The sequence below is a fragment of the Leopardus geoffroyi genome, chromosome X (genome assembly GCF_018350155.1).
Source record: "Leopardus geoffroyi isolate Oge1 chromosome X, O.geoffroyi_Oge1_pat1.0, whole genome shotgun sequence".
NCBI classification, from domain to species: domain Eukaryota; kingdom Metazoa; phylum Chordata; class Mammalia; order Carnivora; family Felidae; genus Leopardus; species Leopardus geoffroyi.
This window is the reverse complement of record NC_059343.1, coordinates 95085-117175: the sequence shown is the minus strand read 5'-3', so window position 1 is coordinate 117175 and position 22091 is coordinate 95085. Positions and strand designations below refer to the sequence as shown.

Sequence of the window (22091 nt, the reverse complement as noted above, 5' to 3'; positions counted from 1 at the left end):
TCCCAGCCTCAGCCCTGCCTGGATCTCAGACCTCCAGCCTCGGCCCTGCCTGGACCTCAGACTCCCAGGCTCAGCCCGTCCTGGAGGTCAGAGTCCCAGACTCAGGCCCTCCTGGACGTCAGACTTCCATTCTCAGCCCTCCCTGGACCTCAGTTTCCTAGTCTCCAGCCCCGCCTGGATCTCAGCCTCCCCGCCTCAGCCCTGCCTGGACATCAGACACCCAGCCTCCGCCCTACCTGGATCTCAGACCCCCAGCCTCAGCCCCACCTAGATCTCAGACTCCCAGCCTCAGCCCAGCCTGGACTTCAGACCCCCAGCCACAGCCCTGCCTGGATCTCAGACCCCCAGCCTCGTCCCTGCCTGGATCTCAGACTCCCATCCTTGGCCCAGTCGGGACCTCAGACTCCCAGCCTCCAAACCTGCCTGGATCTCAGCCTCCCAGCTTCTGCCCTGCCTGGACCTCAGACTCCCAGCCTCGGCCCTGACTGGAAGTCAGACCCCCAACCTCAGCCCTGTCTGGATCTGATCCCCAGCCTCGGCCCCACCTAGATCTCAGAGTCCCTGCCTCAGCCCTACCTGGATGTCAGAGGCCCTGACTCAGGCCCTACTGGACCTCACACTTTCAGCCTCAGCCCCTCCTGGATTTCAGACTCCAAGCTTCGGCACCTCCTGGAAATCAACCTCCCAGCCTCAGCCCAGCCTGGACTTCAGACCCCCAGCCTTGGCCCTACCTGGATCTCAGACCCCCAGCCTCGGCCCCACCTAGATCTCAGACTCCCAGCCTCAGCCCTGCCTGGATGTCAGAGTCCCTGACTCAGGCCCTACTGGGCCTCACACTCAGCCACAGCCCCTCCTGGATTTCAGACCCCAAGCTTTGGCACCTCCTGAATCTCAACCTCCCAGTCTCTGCCCCGCCAGGATCTCAGAACCCCCACTCGGCCCTGCCTGGATGTCAGACCCCCAGCCTCCACCCTTCCTGGATCTCAAACTCCCAGCCTCTGCCCTGCCTGGATCTCACACCTCCAGCCTCTACCCCTCCTGGATCTCAGACCCCCAGCCTTGGCCCTTCCTGGATGTCAGAGTCCCTGAGTCAGGCCCTACTGGTCCTCACACTTTCAGCCTCAGCCTTGCCTGGATCTCAACCTCCCAGTCTCTGCCCAGCCAGGATCTCAGCCTCCCATTTCTTCCCTGCCTGGGCCTCAGAATCCCAGCCTTGGTCCTGCCTAGAAGTAATACCCCAGCCTCAGCCCTGCCTGGATCTCAGCCTCCCAGCCTCATCCTTGCCTGGATCTCAGACCCCCCAACCTCAGCCCTGCCTGGACCTCAGACACCCAGCCTCAGCCCTGCCTGGATCTCAGCCTCCCAGCCTCATCCTTGCCTGGATCTCAGACCCCCCAACCTCAGCCCTGCCTGGACCTCAGACACCCAGCCTCAGCCCTGCCTGGATCTCAGACCCCCCAACCTCAGCCCTGCCTGGACCTCAGACACCCAGCCTCAGCCCTGCCTGGATCTCAGCCTCCCATTTCTGCCCTGCCTGGGCCTCACAATCCCAGCCTTGGTCCTGCCTAGAAGTCAGACCCCAGCCTCAGCCCTGCCTGGATCTCAGACTCCCAACCTCCAGCCCTCCCTGGATCTCAGACTCCCAGCCTCATCCCTGCCTGGATCTCAGGCCCCCCAGCCTCAGCCCTGCCTGGACCTCAGACTCCCAACCTCGGCCCTGCCTGGATCTCAGACTCCCAGTCTCAACCCTGCCTGGACCTCAGACTCCCAACCTCCAGCCCTGCCTGGAACTCAGACCCCCAGTCTCAGCCCTGCCTGGATCTCAGACCCCCTGCCTTGGCCCCACCTGGATGTCAGAGTCCCTGACTCAGGCCCTACTGGGCCTCACACTTTCAGCCTCGGCTTTGCCTGGATCTCAACCTCCCAGTCTCTGCCCAGCCAGGATCTCAGACTCCCAGCCTCCAGCACTGGGAGAGATTGTTGCCACGTCATGTGGGGTATTTGTCCTGCCTCACATGCAGATTAATTTAGCGTCCATACTTAACACAGCCTTGTGCATCTTTATTGTGCTTTTCAAAATGAATTTTAAAGCCCCATACCCAACCTGGGGCTGAAACTCAGGACTCCAAAGTCAACAGTCGTAGGCCCCATCAACGGGGCCAGCCAGGTGCCCCCTGAAGATGTGTCTCTTACGCAGAGAAAATAAACATGCCCTGCACGGGTGGACTTAGCAACACGGCTCATTTATGAGCGACCTCTTCCAGCGTCGACATTACTACCCTCCTCAGTGAGTGACAGCACAGTCCCCCTGATGGAGAGAAATGCCTCCCGACCGCCAAATCCCAAGTGCAGGGCATGCGGGCGACCTGTCCGCCCCCCACGTCTCTGTACGAAACCAAGTCCGTCCCTGAGGGATTGTTCCTGGACCTGAGCAGCACTTACAGAGCGCACAGCCCGAAGCCGCACGCAGGCCCTGGGCCACACACGCGCTACGCGGTGGGGCGAGGCTTCTTGTGACGACCCGGCCCCGGGCTGCGCCGCGTGGTCCCTGTAGGCCAGCAGAGCCCACGTCCGTCGGCCGCATTCAGGGACACCGCTGCTGGGGACGTTCTGGCAGCCCTTCCCTGGTGCCCAGAAGAGGCTCCCGACGCCCGCCCTCCTGACGGCCGCTCACCCCACCCCATACAGAGCGGGGGGGGGGGGGGGGCGGGGCAGAGGAGCGAAGCCACGCTGTGCCTCCCGGCTCCCCAGGTGCCAGGAAGCACCCCGGAGGCCACCGCCCGCCCGGAGCTGCGGTCACGGCCGCCCACAGCGCCCCTCCCCCCCAGAGGACCTGCGCTGCCCACAACGCCGCCCTGCCCTGCCCGCCCTCCTCCCTCCGCACACGGGCTCCGTTGGCGGATGCCAAGCAGCCCCCGAGACCCCAGGAAAGTCACTGTATTGCTGCGTCTGCACTAAGCCAGCTGCACTCGGGCAGCTGCGGAAAGCAGCCAGCCGCCACTCCAGACCAACGTCCCTGTGCCCGCCAAGGGCAAACGCGAAGTCCCAGCCCCCCAGAAGAACGTGCGTGGAGGCGGGGCCTCCAGGAGGCGATGCGGCCTTGAGGGCGGAGCCCCCACGATGGGATCACCGTGCTGGTCAACGACGCCCCAGACAGCTCCCTGACCCTCGCCTCCCCCACCCGGAGAAAACGGCCCCGGGGAAGAGGTCCTCTCCAGACCCCGAGTCGGCCGGCCTTGACCTGGGACATCCAGCCCCAGATGTGAGCCATGAACGCGTGTGGTTTACGAGTCCCGGCCTGTGGCGTTCGGTCGCGGTGGCCTGGGCACCAGCACAAGCTCCGGCGGACGAAGAAACGGTCCGGTGTCCCCGTCCTGTTACTACCCTTCGCCTCAGAGAACATGCCCCGTCTCCACTCTGGAACCCAGGACCGGCCAGCACACGCGACCAGCCACCACCCTGCGATCCACGGCGTGCACACGCAAACGTGCCGTCTGTCCTCACAGCACGATAAACCATCAAGAGGTAAAACCCAGAGAACGCGGAACCTTACCTAGCGCCTCGCCTGCAACCAGCGCACAAGCAGTGAGCGCCCCACGTGGAGAGTCCCCGTCCCTGCACACCTGCCCCCTTCCGGCAATGCCCATGAGACAAGAGCCCCAGCTCAGGAGTCAGGAGGAGGAGGGGGAGGAGGAGGGAGGGGGATGGGCAGAGCGGGGGAGGGGGAGGAGATGGAATCAGGAGGAGGAAGGGAGGGAAGAGAGAGGGGAGGAGGAGGGGGGAGGGATATGGGGAGAGGGAGAGGAGGGAGGGAGAGGGGAGGAAGGGAAGGGGGAGGAGTGGGAGGATTCAGTGGGAGGAGGAGGAGGTGGGGGAGAAGGAAGGGAGGAAGGAGGTGGGGGAGGAAGAGGGGAGAGGAGAAGGAGGAAGGAGAGGGGGAGAAGTCAGGAGGGGAGAAGGGGGAGGAGCCAGGAAGAGGAGGGGGGATGAAGGAGGGGGGAGGAGTCAGGAGGAAAGAGGAGGAGGATGAAAGAGGAGGAGGGAGAGGGGAAGGAGGAGGGAGGGGAGGAGGAGAGAGGATGAGGGAGGGGAGGAATGACAGGGGAGGAGGAGGGGGGTGAAGGAGAAGGGAGGGAGGGGAGGAAGGAGAGGGGGAGGAAGGAGATGACAGAGGGGAGGAAGGAGAGGAGGAGGGAGGGAAGGAGAGGGGAGGAAGGAGAAGAGAAGGAGGGAGGAGAGAAAGTAGAGGAGGAGAAAGGAGAGGAGGAGAAAGGAGGAGGGGGGAAGAGGAGAGGGGGAGGAGTCAGGAAGAGGAGGGGGATGAGGAGGGAAGGGAGGAATGAGAGGGGAGGAGGAGGGGGGATGAAGGAGGGCGGAGGGGGAAGGGGAAGAGGGAGGGGAGGAAGGAGAGGAGGGAGGGGAGGAAGGAGAGGAGGGAGGGGAGGAAGAAGAGGAGGGAGAGGAGGAAGGAGAGGAGGGACGGGAGGAAGAAGAGGAGGGAGGGGAGGAAGGAAAGGAGGAGGGAGGGGAGGAAGGAGGAGGGAGAGGAGGAACGAGAGGAGGGAGAGGAGGAACGAGAGGAGGGAGAGGAGGAAGGAGAGGAGGGACGGGAGGAAGAAGAGGAGGGAGGGGAGGAAGGAGAGGAGGAGGGAGGGGAGGAAGGAGGAGGGAGAGGAGGAAGGAGAGGAGGGAGAGGAGGAAGGAGAGGAGGGAGGGGAGGAAGGAGAGGAGGGAGGGGAGGAAGAAGAGGAGGGAGAGGAGGAAGGAGAGGAGGGAGAGGAGGAAGGAGAGGAGGGACGGGAGGAAGAAGAGGAGGGAGGGGAGGAAGAAGAGGAGGGAGGGGAGGAAGGAGAGGAGGAGGGAGGGGAGGAAGGAGGAGGGAGAGGAGGAAGGACAGGAGGGAGAGGAGGAAGGAGAGGAGGGAGGGGAGGAAGGAGAGGAGGGAGGGGAGGAAGGAGAGGAGGAGGGAGGGGAGGAGGGGGGAATCAGGAGGAGGAGGGAAGAATGAGGGAGAGGAGGAGGAGGAGGGGGAAGGGGTACGAAAAGTAGGGAGAAGGGAGGGGGAGGAGAGGAAGGAGAGAGAGAGAAGGAAGGGGAAGGAAGGGGAGGAAGGGGAGGGGGGAGGGGTCGGGGAGGATTCAGGGGGAGGAGTCAGGGGAAGGAATGGGAGGAAAAGGAGGTGGGGAGGAGGAAGCGGGAAAGGTAGTGGGAGGAAGGAGGGGGAAAGGACGTGTGGGAGGAGGGAAGGGGAATGAGAAGGGAGGGGGAGCGGAGGGGGAGAGGAGGGGGAGGAAGGAGGGGGGAGGAAAGAGAGGGAGAGAAGTTAGGAGGGGGGAGGAGTCAGGAAGAGGAGGGGGTGGAAGTGGTGAGGGGAGGAGTCAGGAGGAGGAGAAGGAGAGGGGGAGGAGGTGGGGAAAAGAGTCAAGAAGAGGAGAGGGAAGAGGCGGTGGGGAGGAGGGAGGGTGGAAGGAGGAGGAGGCAGGGCCACGTCCCCATTTCTCCAGGGGATACGTGAGCCCTGCGGCCCAGACCCCCTGCGGCCCAGACCCCCTGCTGCAAAATCGCAGCTTGTCGGAAAGACTTCTCTGCACAGCGGGACTCACGAGACACCGTGCAGGACACGCGTGCTCGCTCCGGGAACCGCCGGACAGGAAAGCGGGCCTGGGGGCCTCCTCGGCGGAGGCGGCAGACCAGCGGAGCGCGCCTACCTTGTCATACAGCATCCAGCCGATGTACTTCAAGTAGTTGTTGTCCAGGAACAGGTCCGGGTAGAGCTTGATCCAGCATCCGAGCTCCGCCACGCAGATCACTCGGATGTCCGAGCTGATGTCGCTGCGAAAGCGAAGCCAGAGCGTCACTGGGACGGCCAGGCCGTGTGGCCCACGCGGGCAGCGTGCGCGTGTCGACACGGGTCTGAGCGAGGCCTGGTCACGGGGACAGGCGGGGAAGACGCGCGGTCCGAGGCCAAGCCTTACCGGTAGCGAGGCACGAACGTCCTCTTAAAGAGCGCGCAGATGATGTTGTCGATGGCCACGGGCTTGCTCTGTGGAGCGGGAGAAGGCACGGGAGCGTCAGGCAGGAGAGGCAGGCTGCGGGCCTCTGCAGAGCTGCGGCCACCAGGCCCCACGCAGCCCGCTGCGTGGTCGCCCCCCACTAGGCGTTAGCATCCTCTACGCTGGTGGTTCTGCCCCCGCTGGGACTGCACACCAGCCCGCCGGCCGTCTGTCGCCTGAGCTGCTGGGCGGCTCCGTGCACGCTGGCCTCACGCATGCACACATATGGGGGCAGGGTGGGGGGTGGTGAAGGGGGGCGGGGTGAAGGGGTGACTGGGAGGGGTGGGGGGTGAAGGCTGGGGGGGAGTGAAGGGGTGAGTAGGGGGAGGTGTAGGGGTGTGTGGTACAGGTGAAGGGGCACCCATGAGGACAAACAGACAAAGGGGAGGGGTGAAGGGAAGGGAGTGAAGGGGTGAGGGGCAGTGCTGAGGGCAAGGCTGAGGAGTTGGGGGTGGTAAAGCAGCGGTGAAGGAGGACAATGGGGTGAGGGGCTGGGGTAAGGGACAGGGGCCAAGCGGTAGGGGTGATGGGGGAAGTGGGGCAGGAACAAAGGAGTGAGGGGCAGGGGCGAAGGGGTGGCAGGGGGAGGGGGATGGGGGCAGGGGCCAAGGGGTGACAGGCAGGGGTGACACAATGAAGGTGGGGGTATCGGGGGCAGCGGCAAGGGGGTAAGGGGCACAGGGCAGGGGTGAGGGGCTGGGAGGAAGGGGCGAGGGGGTGAGGGGCACGAGGCACAGGTCGGGAGGCAGGGGCCCGGGTAAAGGAGGGGGACAGCGGCGGAGACCCCACGCATGCCCAGCTATCTTCCTGGAGGGGCTCCTGTGCTCTGTGGGCTGTGGACACTGGGCAGCGAAGTGACCTCCCAGGTGCACAGACCAAAGACCGCGGGGTCGCAGAGGTCGGAGGGACACACGGGCCTCGCACGTGACGCAAGTGAACGCGGTTTGTGCGTAAAAGAATCCATAGGTGTCAAGCCCACAGATGATATCGAGAGACAGACATGTCACTGAGCCGTGACAGGGGATGGGGGTTCACCTGCGTGTCTCCGGGGAGCCAGGGCACACCCCCCACGGGCGGCCAGCTGGAACCCGGAACCGGGACGTGGAAGGGGCTGGGGTCTTGCTATGGTTTCTGCACCCCCGCTCGCTGCCCTATTGTAGAGACCCCAACCCAGGACAAAGCTCACACCCCTAGGGGGCCACATGCGGCTGCACGGACGCCCCATGGGCGGGGGCGGAAACCACAGAGGTTGGGGATCAACCCGGCCCAGCCCCAGACCCCGGGCACACGCCTGCCTCCCTTCCTTACTGCCCCTGCACCCGGCGAGGCCCCCACACCTGGGTCCCCTCCCTGCACACAGTGATGTCCTCACACCTGTGTGCCCCGTCTCAGGTGGCCCCGCCCCGCCGCTGGCGTCTGCTGCTGGCCCAGCCCTCCTTCCATGGCCCCGCCCCCCGCTCCTGGCATCTGCTGCTGGCCCCGCCCTCCTTCCGTGGCCCCGCCCCCGCTCCTGGCGGCTGCTGCTGGCCCCGCCCTCACATGGCGGCCCCGCCCCCTGCACCTGCTGTCTGCGCTGGTCCAGTACTTCCATGCAGTACTTGTGTTTGCCCTTGAGTTTGGCGATGTTCTCCACCTCGCACAGCCGCTGGGACCTGCGCCTGTTCGTGCAGACGCCCTGGTTCACGCTGGCCAGCGCTGTCAGCAGCTTCATGGCTGCCAAACAGAGCAGGGCTGTGACCCCGGGGCCGTGTCCACGGATCTGTGACCCCGGAGCCCAGCTCACCTCCCACAGGAGTGACCATTCGCAGCAGTACTAAGACAGGGCCTGGGGAGGCCGGCGCTGGAGAAGATGTCCGTCCTGCCCTTGCTGGGTCACAAGTGTGCAGAGGGTCACCCCCAAACAACAGCCGTGCACACTGACCCAAAACATGTCTTAGGGTCCCCGGGCACGGACACACCCCACGTCCTACCCAGCTGCAAGATCACATCAGTAGCCCACAGCCAGCACAACTCAACCATGACTCAGCATGCCTCGGAGGGCACACAAGGCCAGCAGACACAGGAACACCACATACCCATGTGGGCCAGCCCTGGGGACCCTCGTGGGGCCAGAGGGACAGGACGTGCCGGGTGGGCCAGCCCTGGGGACCCTCGTGGGGCCAGAGAGACAGGACGTGCCCGGGTGGGCCAGCCCTGGGGACCCTCGTGGGGCCAGAGAGACAGGACGTGCCCGAGTGGGCCAGCCCTGGGGACTCTCATGGGGACAGAGGGACAGCACGTGCCCAGGAAGGCCAGCCCTGGGGACTCTCGTGGGGACTGAGGCACAGCACGTACCCAGGTGGGCCAGTCCTGGGGGACTCTCATGGGGACAGAGGGACAGCACATGCCCAGATGGGCCAGCCCTGGGGACTCTCGTGGAGACAGAGGGACAGCACATGCCCAGGTGGATCACTCCTAGGGGACTCTCATGAGGACTGAGGAACAGCACATGCCCAGATGGGCCAGCGCTGGGGATTCTCATGAGGACAGAGGGACAGGACGTGCCTGGGTGGGCCAGTCCTAGGGGACTCTCATGGGGACAGAGGGGTAGCACGTGCCCAGGTAGGCCAGCACTGGGGACTCTTGTGGGGACTGAGGGACAGCACGTGCCCAGGTGGGCCAGTCCTGGGGGACTCTCATGGGACAGAGGGACAGCACGTGCCCAGATGGGCCAGCGCTGGGGACTCCCATGGGGATAGAGGGAGAGGACGTGCCCAGATGGGCCAGCGCTGGGGACTCTCATGGGGACAGAGGGAGAGGACGTGCCCCGTGGGCCAACCCGGGGGTGTGCTCCTGTGTCCCCTGGCCTCTGCCTCTCTGTCCCCTGCCCCCGTCTCTCAAGTCCCACAGCCCCTGCCCCCATGTCACACGGCCCCGGCCCCCCGAGTCAGCGGGGAGCCCGGGCGCGCGGGCCCTGTGCAGTGGCCCACCTGCCAGGGAGCTGGTGTGCCGCAGGCTGTGCACGGCCGAGTTGGTGAGGCCGCTGAGCATGCAGATGACCGTATCCATGAGGTGTCCGTCACACAGCACCGAAGAGTGTGTCTGCTGCACCAGCAGCTCCGTGAACTCGCAGAAGTTGACCTGAACCTTTTCCAGAAGGGCCCGGGCCCACGATGGGGTAGAAGTCGTTTTGCTGGTTAAGGACACAACAAGGGACAGGGGTGAGGCGCTGTGCCCGTCCTGGCACTCCCAGAATCACAACACAGACCTCTGCTCGCGGACAAGGGGCTCCAGGTCACATGAGCACACCCCGACCGGGCACTTGGGGGTCACACGCCCACCCTGACACGGGGTGACCCCAAGTCTCCCACATGCTGCCCCTGGGGGTCACATGCCCACCCTGACACGGGGTGACCCCAAGTCTCCCACACCCTGCCCCTGGGGGTCACACACCCACCCTGACACAGGGTGACCCCAAGTCTCCCACACCCTGCCCTGGGGGTCACACGCCCACCCTGACACGGGGTGACCCCAAGTCTCCCACACGCTACCCCTGGGGGTCACACGCCCACCCTGACACAAGGTGACCCCAAGTCTCCCACACCCTGCCCTGGGGGTCACACATCCACCCTGACACAGGGTGACCACACCCTGCCCCTGGGGGTCACACACCCACGCTGACACAGGGTGACCCCAAGTCTCCTACACCCTGCCCCTGGGGGGTTGCACGCCCACCGTGACATAGGGTAACCACACCCTGCCCCTGGGGGTCACACGCCCACCCTGACACAGGGTGACCCCAAGTCTCCCACACCCTGCCCTGGGGGTCACACATCCACCCTGACACACGGTGACCACACTCTGCCCCTGGGGGTCACACACCTACCCTGACACAGGGTGACCCCAAGTCTCCCACACCCTGCCCCTGGGGGTCACACACCTATCCTGACACAGGGTGACCCCAGGTCTCCCACACCCTGCCCCTGGGAGTCACACATCCGCCTTGACACAGGGTGACCCCAAGTCTCCCACATCCTGCCCTGGGGGTCACACATCCACACTGAGGGTGAGCACACTTCCCAGTGCTGCACCGTGGACTCACATCCACACTCAGTAGAGTGACCCCCGTTTTCCAAGACCCTGCACCTGCGGGGGTTCAGATGTACCCCACCTTCCTGAGACCCAGAACCTGGGGGGGGGGGTCGCACATCCACAGCCACCAGGGTCTCCCCACCTCTCCCACACCTGCACCTGAGTGGACTGTCCCACGTCCCCGTGGTCAAGTCAAGAGGCTGTGCTGGGGGGACCCCCACGCGTGGCACCTCGGGTGACCCTCGAGGGAAGCGTGCAGGGCCCTCTCCCAACGCGTGTCCCAGAGAAGCCCGGCCCTCCCGCTCTCCGCTCTGCTTCCGCTTCCGGCCGATTTCAGGTGTTGCAAACAGGGAGTGCCGACCTGAGAGCTACTCCCTTGGCCCTCACGGGGGACTCAGCCCAACCCTGCTCCCGCAGAGGCCACACGCACCCCCCGACACGGGGGCGGAAGGAGGCGGCGGTCCCCGACCCTGCGGGAGACGCGGCCGGACCAGGGGGACGTCTCCTCGGGAAGACACGGCAGGTGCGCTCCCAGACGTGGGCGGCACACTACCCGGGGCCAATCAGCCTACGGCCATGGTCCTTCCGCCTGCGGGCAATCAGGGCCTCGGGACCGCCTGCCCCCCGCCTCCCTCCACTAGGAAAGGGGGTCCTCAGGACGCCCCGCCCCTAGCCTCGCCTTTCTCGTGTTGTACGAATTGGTCTAAATTACCTGCACAGGCTCCACGAGACCCCGAGGGCAGGTGGACCCTGAAGGGACGTCAAGGCTGTGGCCAGAACCCAGCAGGCCGGTGCAGAGCGGTGCCCGGCCCCAGAGCTCGAGGGGCTGGGGATGGACCAGGGACTGCCCCGACATTGTGCCCCTCGTGCATGCACCCCCCCCCCACGCGGACCCCCACGGCAGCCTTCACCCTGGGGCAACGCATCCACACCTCTGCTGGGTGTGGGCGGGGACGTGGCCACAGCTTCCTGCCTTGCTCGCATTCACACCTCCGTGCGCAGGGACCGCCCCTTCCGTGCGCAGGGACCGCCCCTTCCGTGCGCAGGGACCGCCCCCTCCTGCGCAGGGACCGCCCCCTCCGTGCGCAGGGACCTCCCCACGTCGCGTAGGACCCTTTCTCGTCAGCCCGCCCGTCCTATGCGCCCAGCGTCCCACGTGCTAGGGCCGCCGTGCGCTGCGTCGTCCAGCCTTCCCCAGTGCCCTTTGCACTCAACCCTCCTCCTCGTTCTCCATGCTGGGACCCGGCGCCCCGCGCCTCTGCCCAGCGCTCCGTGCAAACCGCCTCTCCTCACAGCACTCCCTGCGCCCTGCCCCCACAGCCTGGCTTCCTCCACCCCCCCCCCAACTGGCTGAGCGCCCCCCACCATTCACTCGGCTGTGAGGGGGAGGGGTGCCCTGCCAGGGATCGGGGGGGGGGGGGTCCCACGGGGGTGCGCAGCGCAGTCGTTCACTCGAGCCAGCCTCGACCGCAGACCCCAGCGTCAGAACACCTGATGCCAGGGGGGCTCCCGTGCCACTCCCCAGTACGGAGGCTGGGGCACATCTCTAACAGGGTAATAAACGTGTCCACACCGAGGCCAGGCCAGGTCACTAACCGGGTCTGTGAGGTGGGTCCTCAGTCCCCAAACTCGGTGCACTTTGAGAGCGCACGTCCCCACGTGCTTGCTCACTGCTGAGCACGGTAACACACGTTACCTGTCTGCACACGTGGGATGGTGGGGAATTAACCACATGAGGAACCCCAGGCGCGTCTCCGGCAGGGGCACCTGAAGCCGAGGGGCGACAGGCCGGCCACACGGTGCCCTACATCTCCCTGTTCAGCCACCCGGGTGCTCGTGTCCACAGGGACACTTACTGGTCGGGTCATTCCAACTGTGACCAACGCAGTGGTGTCCAGACACTAAAGCACAGAGTACAGAGAACGCAGTCAGTTCTAAATATGCCAGTGTAGACGGAACACGGTCAGGTCTCCATGATACAGTGTAGACAGAACACAGTCAGGTCTAAATATGCCAGTGTAGATGGAACACGGTCAGGTCTCCATGATAGTGTGTGCACAGAACACGCTCAGGTCTCCATGACATAGTGTAGACAGACCACAGTCAGGTCTAAATATGCCAGTGTAGACAGAACACAGGTCTCCATGATACAGTGTAGACAGAACACAGTCAGGTCTCCATGATACAGTGTAGACAGAACATGGTCAGGTCTCCATGATATAGTGTAGATGGACACAGGTCTCCATGATACAGTGTAGATGGACCACAGGTCTCCACGTGCCAGTGTAGATGGAACACAGTAGGTCTCCATGATACAGTGTAGACGAAACACAGTCAGGTTTAAATATGCCAGTGTAGACGGAACACGGTCAGGTCTTGATGATACAGTGTAGACAGAACACAGTCAGGTCTAACTATGCCAGTGTAGATGGAACACGGTCAGGTCTCGATGATACAGTGTAGACAGAAGGCAGTCAGGTCTAAATATGCCAGTGTAGACGGAACACGGTCAGGTCTCCATGATACAGTGTGGACAGAACATGGTCAGGTCTCCATGACACAGTGTAGACGGAACACAGTCAGGTCCCAATGTGCCAGTGTAGACAGACAACGGTCAGGCCTAAATGTCCCATGTAGACGGAACACAGCCATGTCTAAAGGTCCCAGGGTAGACAGAACACAGTCAGGTGTGAATAAATGTCCCAGTGTAAACAGAACACAGTCAAGCCCAAATGTCCCAGTGTAGACAGAACACTATCAGGTCTAAGTGTCACAGTGTAGACAGAACACAGTGAGGTTGTAATGTCCCGTGTAGGGGCACCTGGGTGGCTCAACTGGTCAAGCGTCCAACTCAGTTTTGGCTCAGGTCATGATCTCAGGGTCGTTTGTTGTGAGGTTGAACCCCTGCAGGTGCTTGGGATTCTCTCTCCCTCTGCCCCTCCTCCGCTCATGCTCTCTCTCTCTCTCTCTCTCTAAGTAAATAAACTTTAAAAAATCCCCTGTAGACAGAACACCAATCTACATGACAGCGTAGACAGAACGGACTCAGGGCTAGATGTCGTGGTGTAGACAGAACTCGCTAAGTGATGTCACTTCTGCAGAACGTGTCAGGTCTAGGCATCCCATCACACCAGACACAGCCTGGCTTAAACGTTCTCATCTGAAGCAGAACGCAGTCGGGTGTGAGTGTAGACTGAGCACCGTCAGGCAACGCCCCCTCGTGGACAAGACTCAGATGCTCAAGAGGATCCAGTGTGGACAGGACAGGGTCAGGTCAGGCGGAGCCCCGCTCGCCAGTCAGGACACAGGGTCAGTGGCAGCAGGACTCTGTGCGCTAGGCCCACGGTCCCCTGGGACCCATGCACGTGGACCCTCGTGTGCGCTCAGGGAGCCCACCCTGCGTGCGGAAGGAAGTTGGGAGCCACGCGGATGCCCAACCGACTTGGGGCTCACCAGGGGGCTGCACACGAACCCCCCATCTTCAAGCGCCGCCAAATGTGAGACGAAAGCTTTACCAGTTTCTCTGGCCACATGATGGTCAGGATCCAGGGGTACGCCAGAAACTTCTTGTAGTACAGCCCGGTCTCCTGAATGGACAGAGGACAGGTGGCCGTGAGGTGAAGCGTCCCCTGCTGCCACAAGCCCGGGCACCTGGGGGAGCCCCGGCAGGGACCAGCCTGCGCAGCACAGGGCACTGGGGCTGGCGTCCACCTACCCCGGGGGCCGGCCCGCGCGGGGGGGATGCTCGGGCAGCCCAGAGCAGGCACGCCCCGCCTCCGCGAGGGGGGCTCCGCGCCTAGCTTCGCGTCACTGTCCTCGGGACAGGTGGTGACAGACTGCTTCTGTGGCGCTCAGCCACCGTGTGTCCACGGGCCTGATGCGCAGGGCACGCCTTGTGTCTGCTCTGGAGGCCGGGACGGGGAGAGGTCACGGCACACAGGCCGTTCTCAACAGAGAACCTGGGAGTGTTCGAGCTTCTCACGCCCACGTCTCCATGAGGCTCCTCCTGTGGCCGTGCCTGTCACCGTGCCCACGGGGGGCCCTGCACCCGCGGCATTGCCCTACGGACACGTCCAGGGGCCTGCTGTGGGCAGTGCTGGGCGTCCCATGAGGGCGCCAGGCTGGGGGGCTGGAAAAGCCCCCACTGCCGCTTCTGACACGGGGGAGGGTGGACAGGGCCCGACCTGGCGACGGGGACCCTCTGAGGAAGCAGACCCAATCCGAGTAGCCATTTTGGGAGTGGTTCCAGCAGACACACGCAGCAACACACAAACACACACATGCATTCGCTCACTCACATGCACAGTGCACACGCGTGTGTACCTGCACGCACACGCATGCAGTAACACATGCACACATGCATGTGCATTTGCTCACTTGCGTGTACAGTGCACACGCGTGCACACGCACATGCAGTGACACACTCACATGTGTACATACGTGTGCATTCGCTCACGTGCACAGTGCACACACGTGTGTACCCATGCGCGCATACGTGCAGTAACACATCCACATATGCACATACGTGTGCATTTGCTCACTTGCGTGCACAGTGCACACACGTGTGTACCTGCGCACACACGCATGCAGTAACACATTCACATATGCACACATACGTGTGCATTTGCTCACTTGCGTACAGTGCACACACGTGTATCTGTACACACACGTGCATTCTATTGCTCACATGCACAATATACATGCGTATCTGTATGCAGACACATGTAGCAACACGCTCACATACGCACACATACATGTACATTCGCTCGCTCACGTGCACAGTGCACACGCATGCACATGTAGCAGCACACGCATGGGGCATAAAGTGAACGTGGCAGGGCGTGAATATGAGAATACAGGCCGTAACAAACATGCACACACAGACGTGTGCATTCGCTCGCTCACATGTACACTGCGCACCCGTGTGTACCTGCACACACATGCATGCAGTAACACACTCACATATGCACACATGCATGTGCACTCGCTGACTCACGTGCACAGCACACACGCATGCACATGTAGCAGCACACGCATGGGGCATAAAGTGAACGTGGCGGGGCGCGAACTGCTAAACGCGGGCGAAATTCATGTATTCTCCCCTTTTTCTTAGGTTTGACATTTTTAAAACAAAACGTTAAAGAAAAAATTTAATGTTCACTGACTTGATGCACAGCACTTCTGAAAACACTTCATGAATATTTTAAGTGTGACAAATTAATGTAGATATTACATCTGTCCCTAAATGGATGAGTCAATCAGTGAACTGTAGTCCACGACAGAGTGGAATGTGCCTCGGCCTTGAAAATCAGGAAGGACGTTCTGCACCTGCCACTACGTGGACGGACCTTGGGGACATGACGCTCAGCGACATAAGCCACACAGAAGGACAAATCGTGTGTGATTGCACATACATGGGGTCCCTAGAGGAGTCACATCCACAGAGACAGAGAGTAGATGGTGGAGCCAGGGGCTGGGGGTGGGGACGGGCAGTCAGTGGTTCGTGGGGACACAGCTTCAGTTCGAGGAGATGGAAAGTTCTGGAGATGATGGTGCAGATGGTTGCCACGTGAATGTGCTCAGTGCCACTGAGGTGTGTACCTAAAAGGGATTAAGGTGACGCATTTCATATTATATGTATTTTACCACAATTTAAAAACCCTTTTTGGGCACCTGGGTGGCTCGGTTGGTCGAGCGCATGACTTCGGCTCAGGTCATGATCTCACAGTTCGGGAGTCGGAGCCCCGCGTCAGGCTCTGTGTGGACACCTCGGAGCCTGGAGCCTGCTTCACATTCTGTGTCTCCCTCTCTCTCTGCCCCTCCCGTGTTCACACTCTGTCTCTGTCTCTCTCGGTCTCAAAAATAAACATCAAAAAATGTCTTAAGAAACCTTTTTAAACGAGAATAGCGTTTGAATGCAAGAAGGTGGTCAGCCTCACTAATAATCCAGGAAACCGAAACCAGAAGTACCACGTGCACACCTACCAGACTAGCAAAACCTAATGACATCGCGTCACGCACTGCCAGGGAACAGGACCAAGGCGACGTCTAACACACAGGTAGAGGCTCCTGCTTGGGAACACACGTTGGTGCCACCTCGCACAGGAAAACGTGTGCATGCACAGGCCCTAAGCTACAGAAACACGTGAAGACGCACGGCAGGACACACGGACAACAGACGTTTGCAGCCACGCAGAGACAAAGCGCGAAACCAACCCGAACGCCATCAGAAGCAGAATGGAGACAAGAAGGACGCGTAGGCGTGCGATGGAACATTCCACAGCTGTGCACCAGATGGCTTCACGCGATAACACTGGTCAGAATCATTCTGTCAAGCGTGTCTCCCGTGCAGGGACCTGGGCGCCAGGCAGAGCCCGGTGACATCATCTACAGATGCCCACGTGGGACAGATATGCCATGGCACGTTCTGGGCACCAAGTTCGGGGCATGGTTACGTCCCGGTGGGGAGGAGGTCAGGACGGGGGCAGGGCACGTCTGGGCACGTACTGGCCACGCTCTCTCTTCATCTGGACGATGGCCACGTGGTTACCGTGTTATAACGGGACTTTCCACGTACACAATGGAATCTCCAACGGTAACTAAAGGTCAAATTTTCCCTTACCAGTGGAAGAAGGGCCTTCCCTCGCCAGTGGAAGAAGGGCCGCTTCTCCCAGGGACGTGAGGGCGGATGGCGTCTACCTGTGCAATCGTGACACTGGGCTGCTTCAGCCTGCAAGCCTGATGGCGAACACACGGGCTGGGGGGACACGGGGCAGCAGGGAAGATCCTGTGACCCCAGGCCCTGGGCTCATGGAGGGCACAGAGCCCGCCTCACCTGGTCAAACTTCTCGGTCATCTTGTGAACCACACTGTTGCCTTGGTTGGTCTGGTACAGCTCGGCCGTCACCATCCCTGGGAGAGAGAGAAGCACACTCAACGTGGAAACGCGGTTTGCACCTCTCCTCCTCCTCCTCCTGGGAGGGCGTGGGAGGCGGGCGGGGCCACGACACCTCATCCCTCAGAGGCCACGGCAAGGCCACAGGAGGAATCCGGCCTCGCTGCTCCCCCAAAAACCAAGATCTCCTACCCAAACCAGCCTCTGGAGGAGGCCCCAGCCCGCCCAGTGTCTTAGGACCACAGGCGGCCAGGACGGTGAGGCCCAGCCGGCATGTGAGAGAGAGGCTCGGGAGGGCCAGGAGCATGGCTCACCTTCACAGCCACAGCACTGGACGAAGAAGCTGATGAGGTCCAGCAGGGCCAGCTCCCTGTCCTCCTTGTAAGACTGGACCCACTCCTCGACGGCCGTCTGCAGGGGCAGCAGCACAGGTGAGCACACGTGTGTGATGACGCACATGTGACAGGCCAGCAGTGAGGACACAGGTGTGATGGTGCGTGTGTGATGGGCCAGCAATGACCACGTGTGTGTGATCAGGCGTGTGACGGGCGGTGGTGAGCACGTGTGTGTGATCAGGCGTATGACGGGCGGTGGTGAGCACGTGTGTGTGATCAGGCGTGTGACGGGTGGCGGTGAGCATGTGTGTGTGTGATCAGGCGTGTGATGGGTGGCAGTGAGCACGTGTGTGGGATCAGGCATGTGGCAGGTGGTAGTGAGCATGTGTGTGTGATCAGGCGTGTGATGGGCAGTGGTGAGCACATGAGTGTGTGATCAGGCATGTGACAAGTGGCAGTGAGCATGTGTGTGTGATCAGGTGTGTGATGGGCAGTAGTAAGCACATGTGTGTGATCAGGTGTGTGACTGGCAGTGGTCAGCATGTGTGTCTGATCAGGCATCTGACGGGCGGCAGTGAGCATGTGTGTGTATCAGGCGTGTGATGGGCAGTGGTGAGCATGTGCGTGTGTGATCAGGCGTGTGACAGGTGGCAGTGAGCACGTGTGTGTGTGATCAGGCATGTGATAGGCAGTGGTGAGCACGTGTGTGTGTGATCAGGCATGTGATGGGCAGTGGTGAGCACATGTGTGTGTGATCAGGCATGTGACAGGTGGTGGTGAGCATGTGTGTGTGATCAGGGGTGTGACTGGCGGCGATGAGCAAATGTTCTGATCAGGCATCTGACAGGTGGCAGTGAGCAAGTGTGTGGGATCAGGCATGTGACAGGCGGTGGTGACCATGTGTGGGTGATCAGGCATGTGATGGGCAGTGGTGAGCACGTGTGTGTGTGATCAGGCATGTGATGGGTGGCGGTGACCATGTGTGTGTGATCAGGCGTCTGACGGGCGGTGGTGAGCACATGTGTGTATCAGGTGTGTGATGGGCAGTGGTGAGCACGTGTGTGTGTGATCAGGCATGTGATGGGTGGCGGTGACCATGTGTGTGTGATCAGGCGTCTGACGGGCGGTGGTGAGCACATGTGTGTATCAGGTGTGTGATGGGCAGTGGTGAGCACGTGTGTGTGTGATCAGGCATGTGACAGGTGGCAGTGAGCACATGTGTGGGATCAGGTGTGTGACTGGTGGTGGTGAGCATGTGTGTGTGGTCAGGCGTGCGACGGGCGGCAGTGAGCACGTGTGTCTGGTCAGGCATCTCACGGACGGCAGTGAGCATGTGTGTGTAATCAGGCATGTGATGGGTGGTGGTGAGCATGTGTGTGTGATCAGGCATGTGATGGGCAGTGGTGAGCACGTGAGTGTGTGATCAGGCATGTGACAAGTGGCAGTGAGCACGTGTGTGTGATCAGGCATGCGATGGGCAGTGGTGAGCACGTGTGTGTGATCAGGCGTGTGACGGGCAGTGGTGAGCATGTGTGTATGTGATCAGGCGTGTGGCAGGTGGTGGTGAGCACGTGTGTGTGATTAAGTGTGTGATGGGCGGTGGTGAGCATGTGTGTGTGATCAGGCATGTGATGGGCAGTGGTGAGCACGTGAGTGTGTGATCAGGCATGTGACAAGTGGCAGTGAGCACGTGTGTGTGATCAGGCATGTGATGGGCAGTGGTGAGCACGTGTGTGTGATCAGGCGTGTGACGGGCAGTGGTGAGCATGTGTGTATGTGATCAGGCGTGTGGCAGGTGGTGGTGAGCACGTGTGTGTGATTAAGTGTGTGATGGGCAGTGGTGAGCATGTGTGTGTGATCAGGCATGTGATGGGCAGTGGTGAGCACGTGAGTGTGTGATCAGGCATGTGACAAGTGGCAGTGAGCACGTGTGTGTGATCAGGCATGCGATGGGCAGTGGTGAGCACGTGTGTGTGATCAGGCGTGTGACGGACAGCGGTGAGCATGTGTGTATGTGATCAGGTGTGTGACAGGTGGTGGTGAGCACGTGTGTGTGATTAAGTGTGTGATGGGCGGTGGTGAGCCTGTGTGTGACCAGGCATGTGATGGGTGGTGGTGAGTACGTGTGTATGATCAGGCGTGTAAAGGGCAGTGGTGAGCATGTGAGACAGGCATGTGTGATGGGCAGTGGTGCGCACATGTGTGTGATTAGGCATGTAAAGGGCAGCAGTGAGCATGTGTGTGTGTGTGATCAAGCGTGTGACAGGTGGCAGTGAGCACGTGTGTGTCATCAGGCATGTGACGGGCAGCAGTGGGCATGTGTGTGTGATCAGGCATGTGATGGGCAGTGGTGAGCACGTGTGTGTGTGATCAGGCATGTGACAGTTGGCAGGGCAGCTGTGAGCACGTGTGTGTGTGATTAGGCATGTTAAGGGCGGCAGTGAGCACAAGTGTGTGATCAGGCATGTGATGGGCAGCGGTGAGCACGTGTGTGTGATCAGGTGTGTGAGGGGCAGCAGTGAGCATGTGTGTGTGATCAGGCGTGTGGTGGGCGGTGGTGAGCATGTGTGTGTGATCAGGTATGTGATGGGCAGTGGTGAACACGTGAGTGTGTGATCAGGCATGTGACAAGTGGCAGTGAGCACGTGTGTGTGATTAAGTGTGTGATGGGCCGTGGTGAGCATGTGTGTGATCAGGCATGTGATGGGCGGTGGTGAGTATGTGTGTATGATCAGGCGTGTAAAGGGCGGTGGTAAGCATGTGAGACAGGCATGTGTGATGGGCAGTGGTGTGCACATGTGTGTGATTAGGCATGTAAAGGGCAGCAGTGAGCATGTGTGTGTGTGATCAAGTGTGTGACAGGTGGCAGTGAGCACATGTGTGTGATCAGGCGTGTGTGATTAAGTGTGTGACGGGTAGCAGTGAGCATGTGTGTGTGAGATCAGGCATGTTAAGGGTGGCAGTGAGCACAAGTGTGTGATCAGGCATGTGATGGGCAGCAGTGAGCACGTGTGTGTGATCAGGCGTGTGACGGGCAGTGGTGACCGTGTGTGTGATCAGCCATGTGATGGGCAGTGCTGAGCATGTGTGTGTGTGATCAGGCATTTGACAGGTAGTAGTGAGCACGTGTGTGTGATTAGGCGTGTGATGGGCAGTGATGAGCACGTGTGTGTGTGATCAGGTGTGTGACAGGCAGCGGCGCGCATGTGTGTGTGTGGTCAGGTGTGACAGGCAGCGGCACGCATGTGTGTGTATGGTCAGGCGTGTGACGGGAAGCTGTGAGCATGTGTGTGTGTGTGTGTGTGATCATGCATGTTACAGGTGGCGGTGAGAACATGTGTGTGATCACGTGTGTGACGGGCGGTGGTGAGCACGTGTGTGTGATGAGGCGTGTGATGGGCGGTGATGAGCACGTGTGTGTGTGATCAGGTGTGTGATAGGCAGTGATGATCACGTGTGTGTGTGATCAGGTGTATGAAGGGTGGTGGTGAGCACGTGTGATGGGCGGCGGTGAGCACGTGTGTGATCAGGTGTGTGACGGGTGACGGTGAGCATGTGTGTCTGATCAGGTATGTGATGGGCAGCAGTGAGCACGTGTGTGTCATCAGGCATGTGACAGGTGGAGGTGAGCATGTGTGTGTGTGATCAGGTGTGTGATGGGAGGTGGTGAGCATGTGTGTGTGTGATCAGGTGTGTGATGGGAGGTGGTGAGCATGTGTGTGTGTGATCAGGTGTGTGATGGGTGGCTGTGAGCATGTGTGTATGTGATCAGGCATGTGACAGGTAGTGGTGAGCACATGTGTGTGTCATCAGGTGCGTGACAGGCAGCAGCGAGCACGTGTGTGTGTGATTAGGCGTGTGACGGGTGGTGAGCACATGTGTGTGTCATCAGGTGTGTGACGGGCAGCGGTGAGCACGTGTGTGTGTCATCAGGTGTGTGCTAGGCGGTGGTGAGCACGTGTGTGTGTGATCCGGTGTGTGACAGGCAGCAGTGAACACGTGTGACGGGCACGTGTGGCCGGCACACCTGTCGGCTGGGCACACAGGGCAGCACAGAGCTGTGGCCGGTGCTGTCCTGACCCTGTGGGGACACTCGGCCCCTGATGGCCCCAGCAGCGTGTGTCGCGCCCGCGTCCAGCCCACGTCCCCTGCGGTGGGCGGTACCTGCACAGAGTTCTTCCCCAGGGCAACCATCTCAAATAGGGTCACCTCCGCGGTGATGGCCACTTTCCTCTTGCGGTACTTCCGCGGGGGCCGCCCTCGCCGGCAGGTGCCCTGCCCACGGGCATCCTGGGCCCCCGAGGTTGCTCCCTGCGCCTGAAACCGAAGAGTGGGATGTGACGGGCTGCACCGCACACCCTGTGTCCCGGGCAGGTGAGGAGGGTGTAGCCCCCCCCCCGCCCCGGGGACGCAGGGGCGCACCGTGGTGGCCCTGGGCAGGAACGCTGGACCATCGGGAGCACACAGCTGTGAAGGAGACCTGGACATTCAGGAGACAACTGGCCGCACCCCCTGGGGGTGCCCACCTGTCACCATGTGCTCACACTTTCACACCAAATAGCCCTCGGCAACTCATGGCCTGTCCTGTACCCGCTGCAAGGGGTCCATGATCACCTGAGACCCTGGGCGGGGAGGGGGTCTTCAGGCACCTGGAACGGAGGGTGCAGGAGCGACCCCAGACCCCCCGGTGGGGGGATCAATGCCAGGGAGCACGGAGGGTTTCCCCAGACCCCCAGG

At 61.4% G+C, this 22091-nt stretch overlaps 1 protein-coding gene across 1 annotated transcript in view; it reads right to left on the bottom strand.

Annotated features, from left to right (window-relative positions):
* The window catches only part of LOC123595188 (cohesin subunit SA-2-like), a 48876-nt gene extending 31842 nt beyond the window's left edge, over positions 1-17034 (bottom strand). The window contains exons 1-6 of the mRNA XM_045472561.1: positions 16960-17034; positions 13578-13711; positions 9023-9225; positions 7615-7766; positions 5976-6043; positions 5709-5832 (exon numbers count right to left, since the gene is read on the bottom strand). Of these exons, the coding sequence (XP_045328517.1) occupies positions 5709-5832; positions 5976-6043; positions 7615-7766; positions 9023-9225; positions 13578-13711; positions 16960-17034 (756 nt within the window). The remainder of the gene's footprint in view (positions 1-5708; positions 5833-5975; positions 6044-7614; positions 7767-9022; positions 9226-13577; positions 13712-16959) is intronic.
* Positions 17035-22091: the final 5057 nt, after the last annotated feature.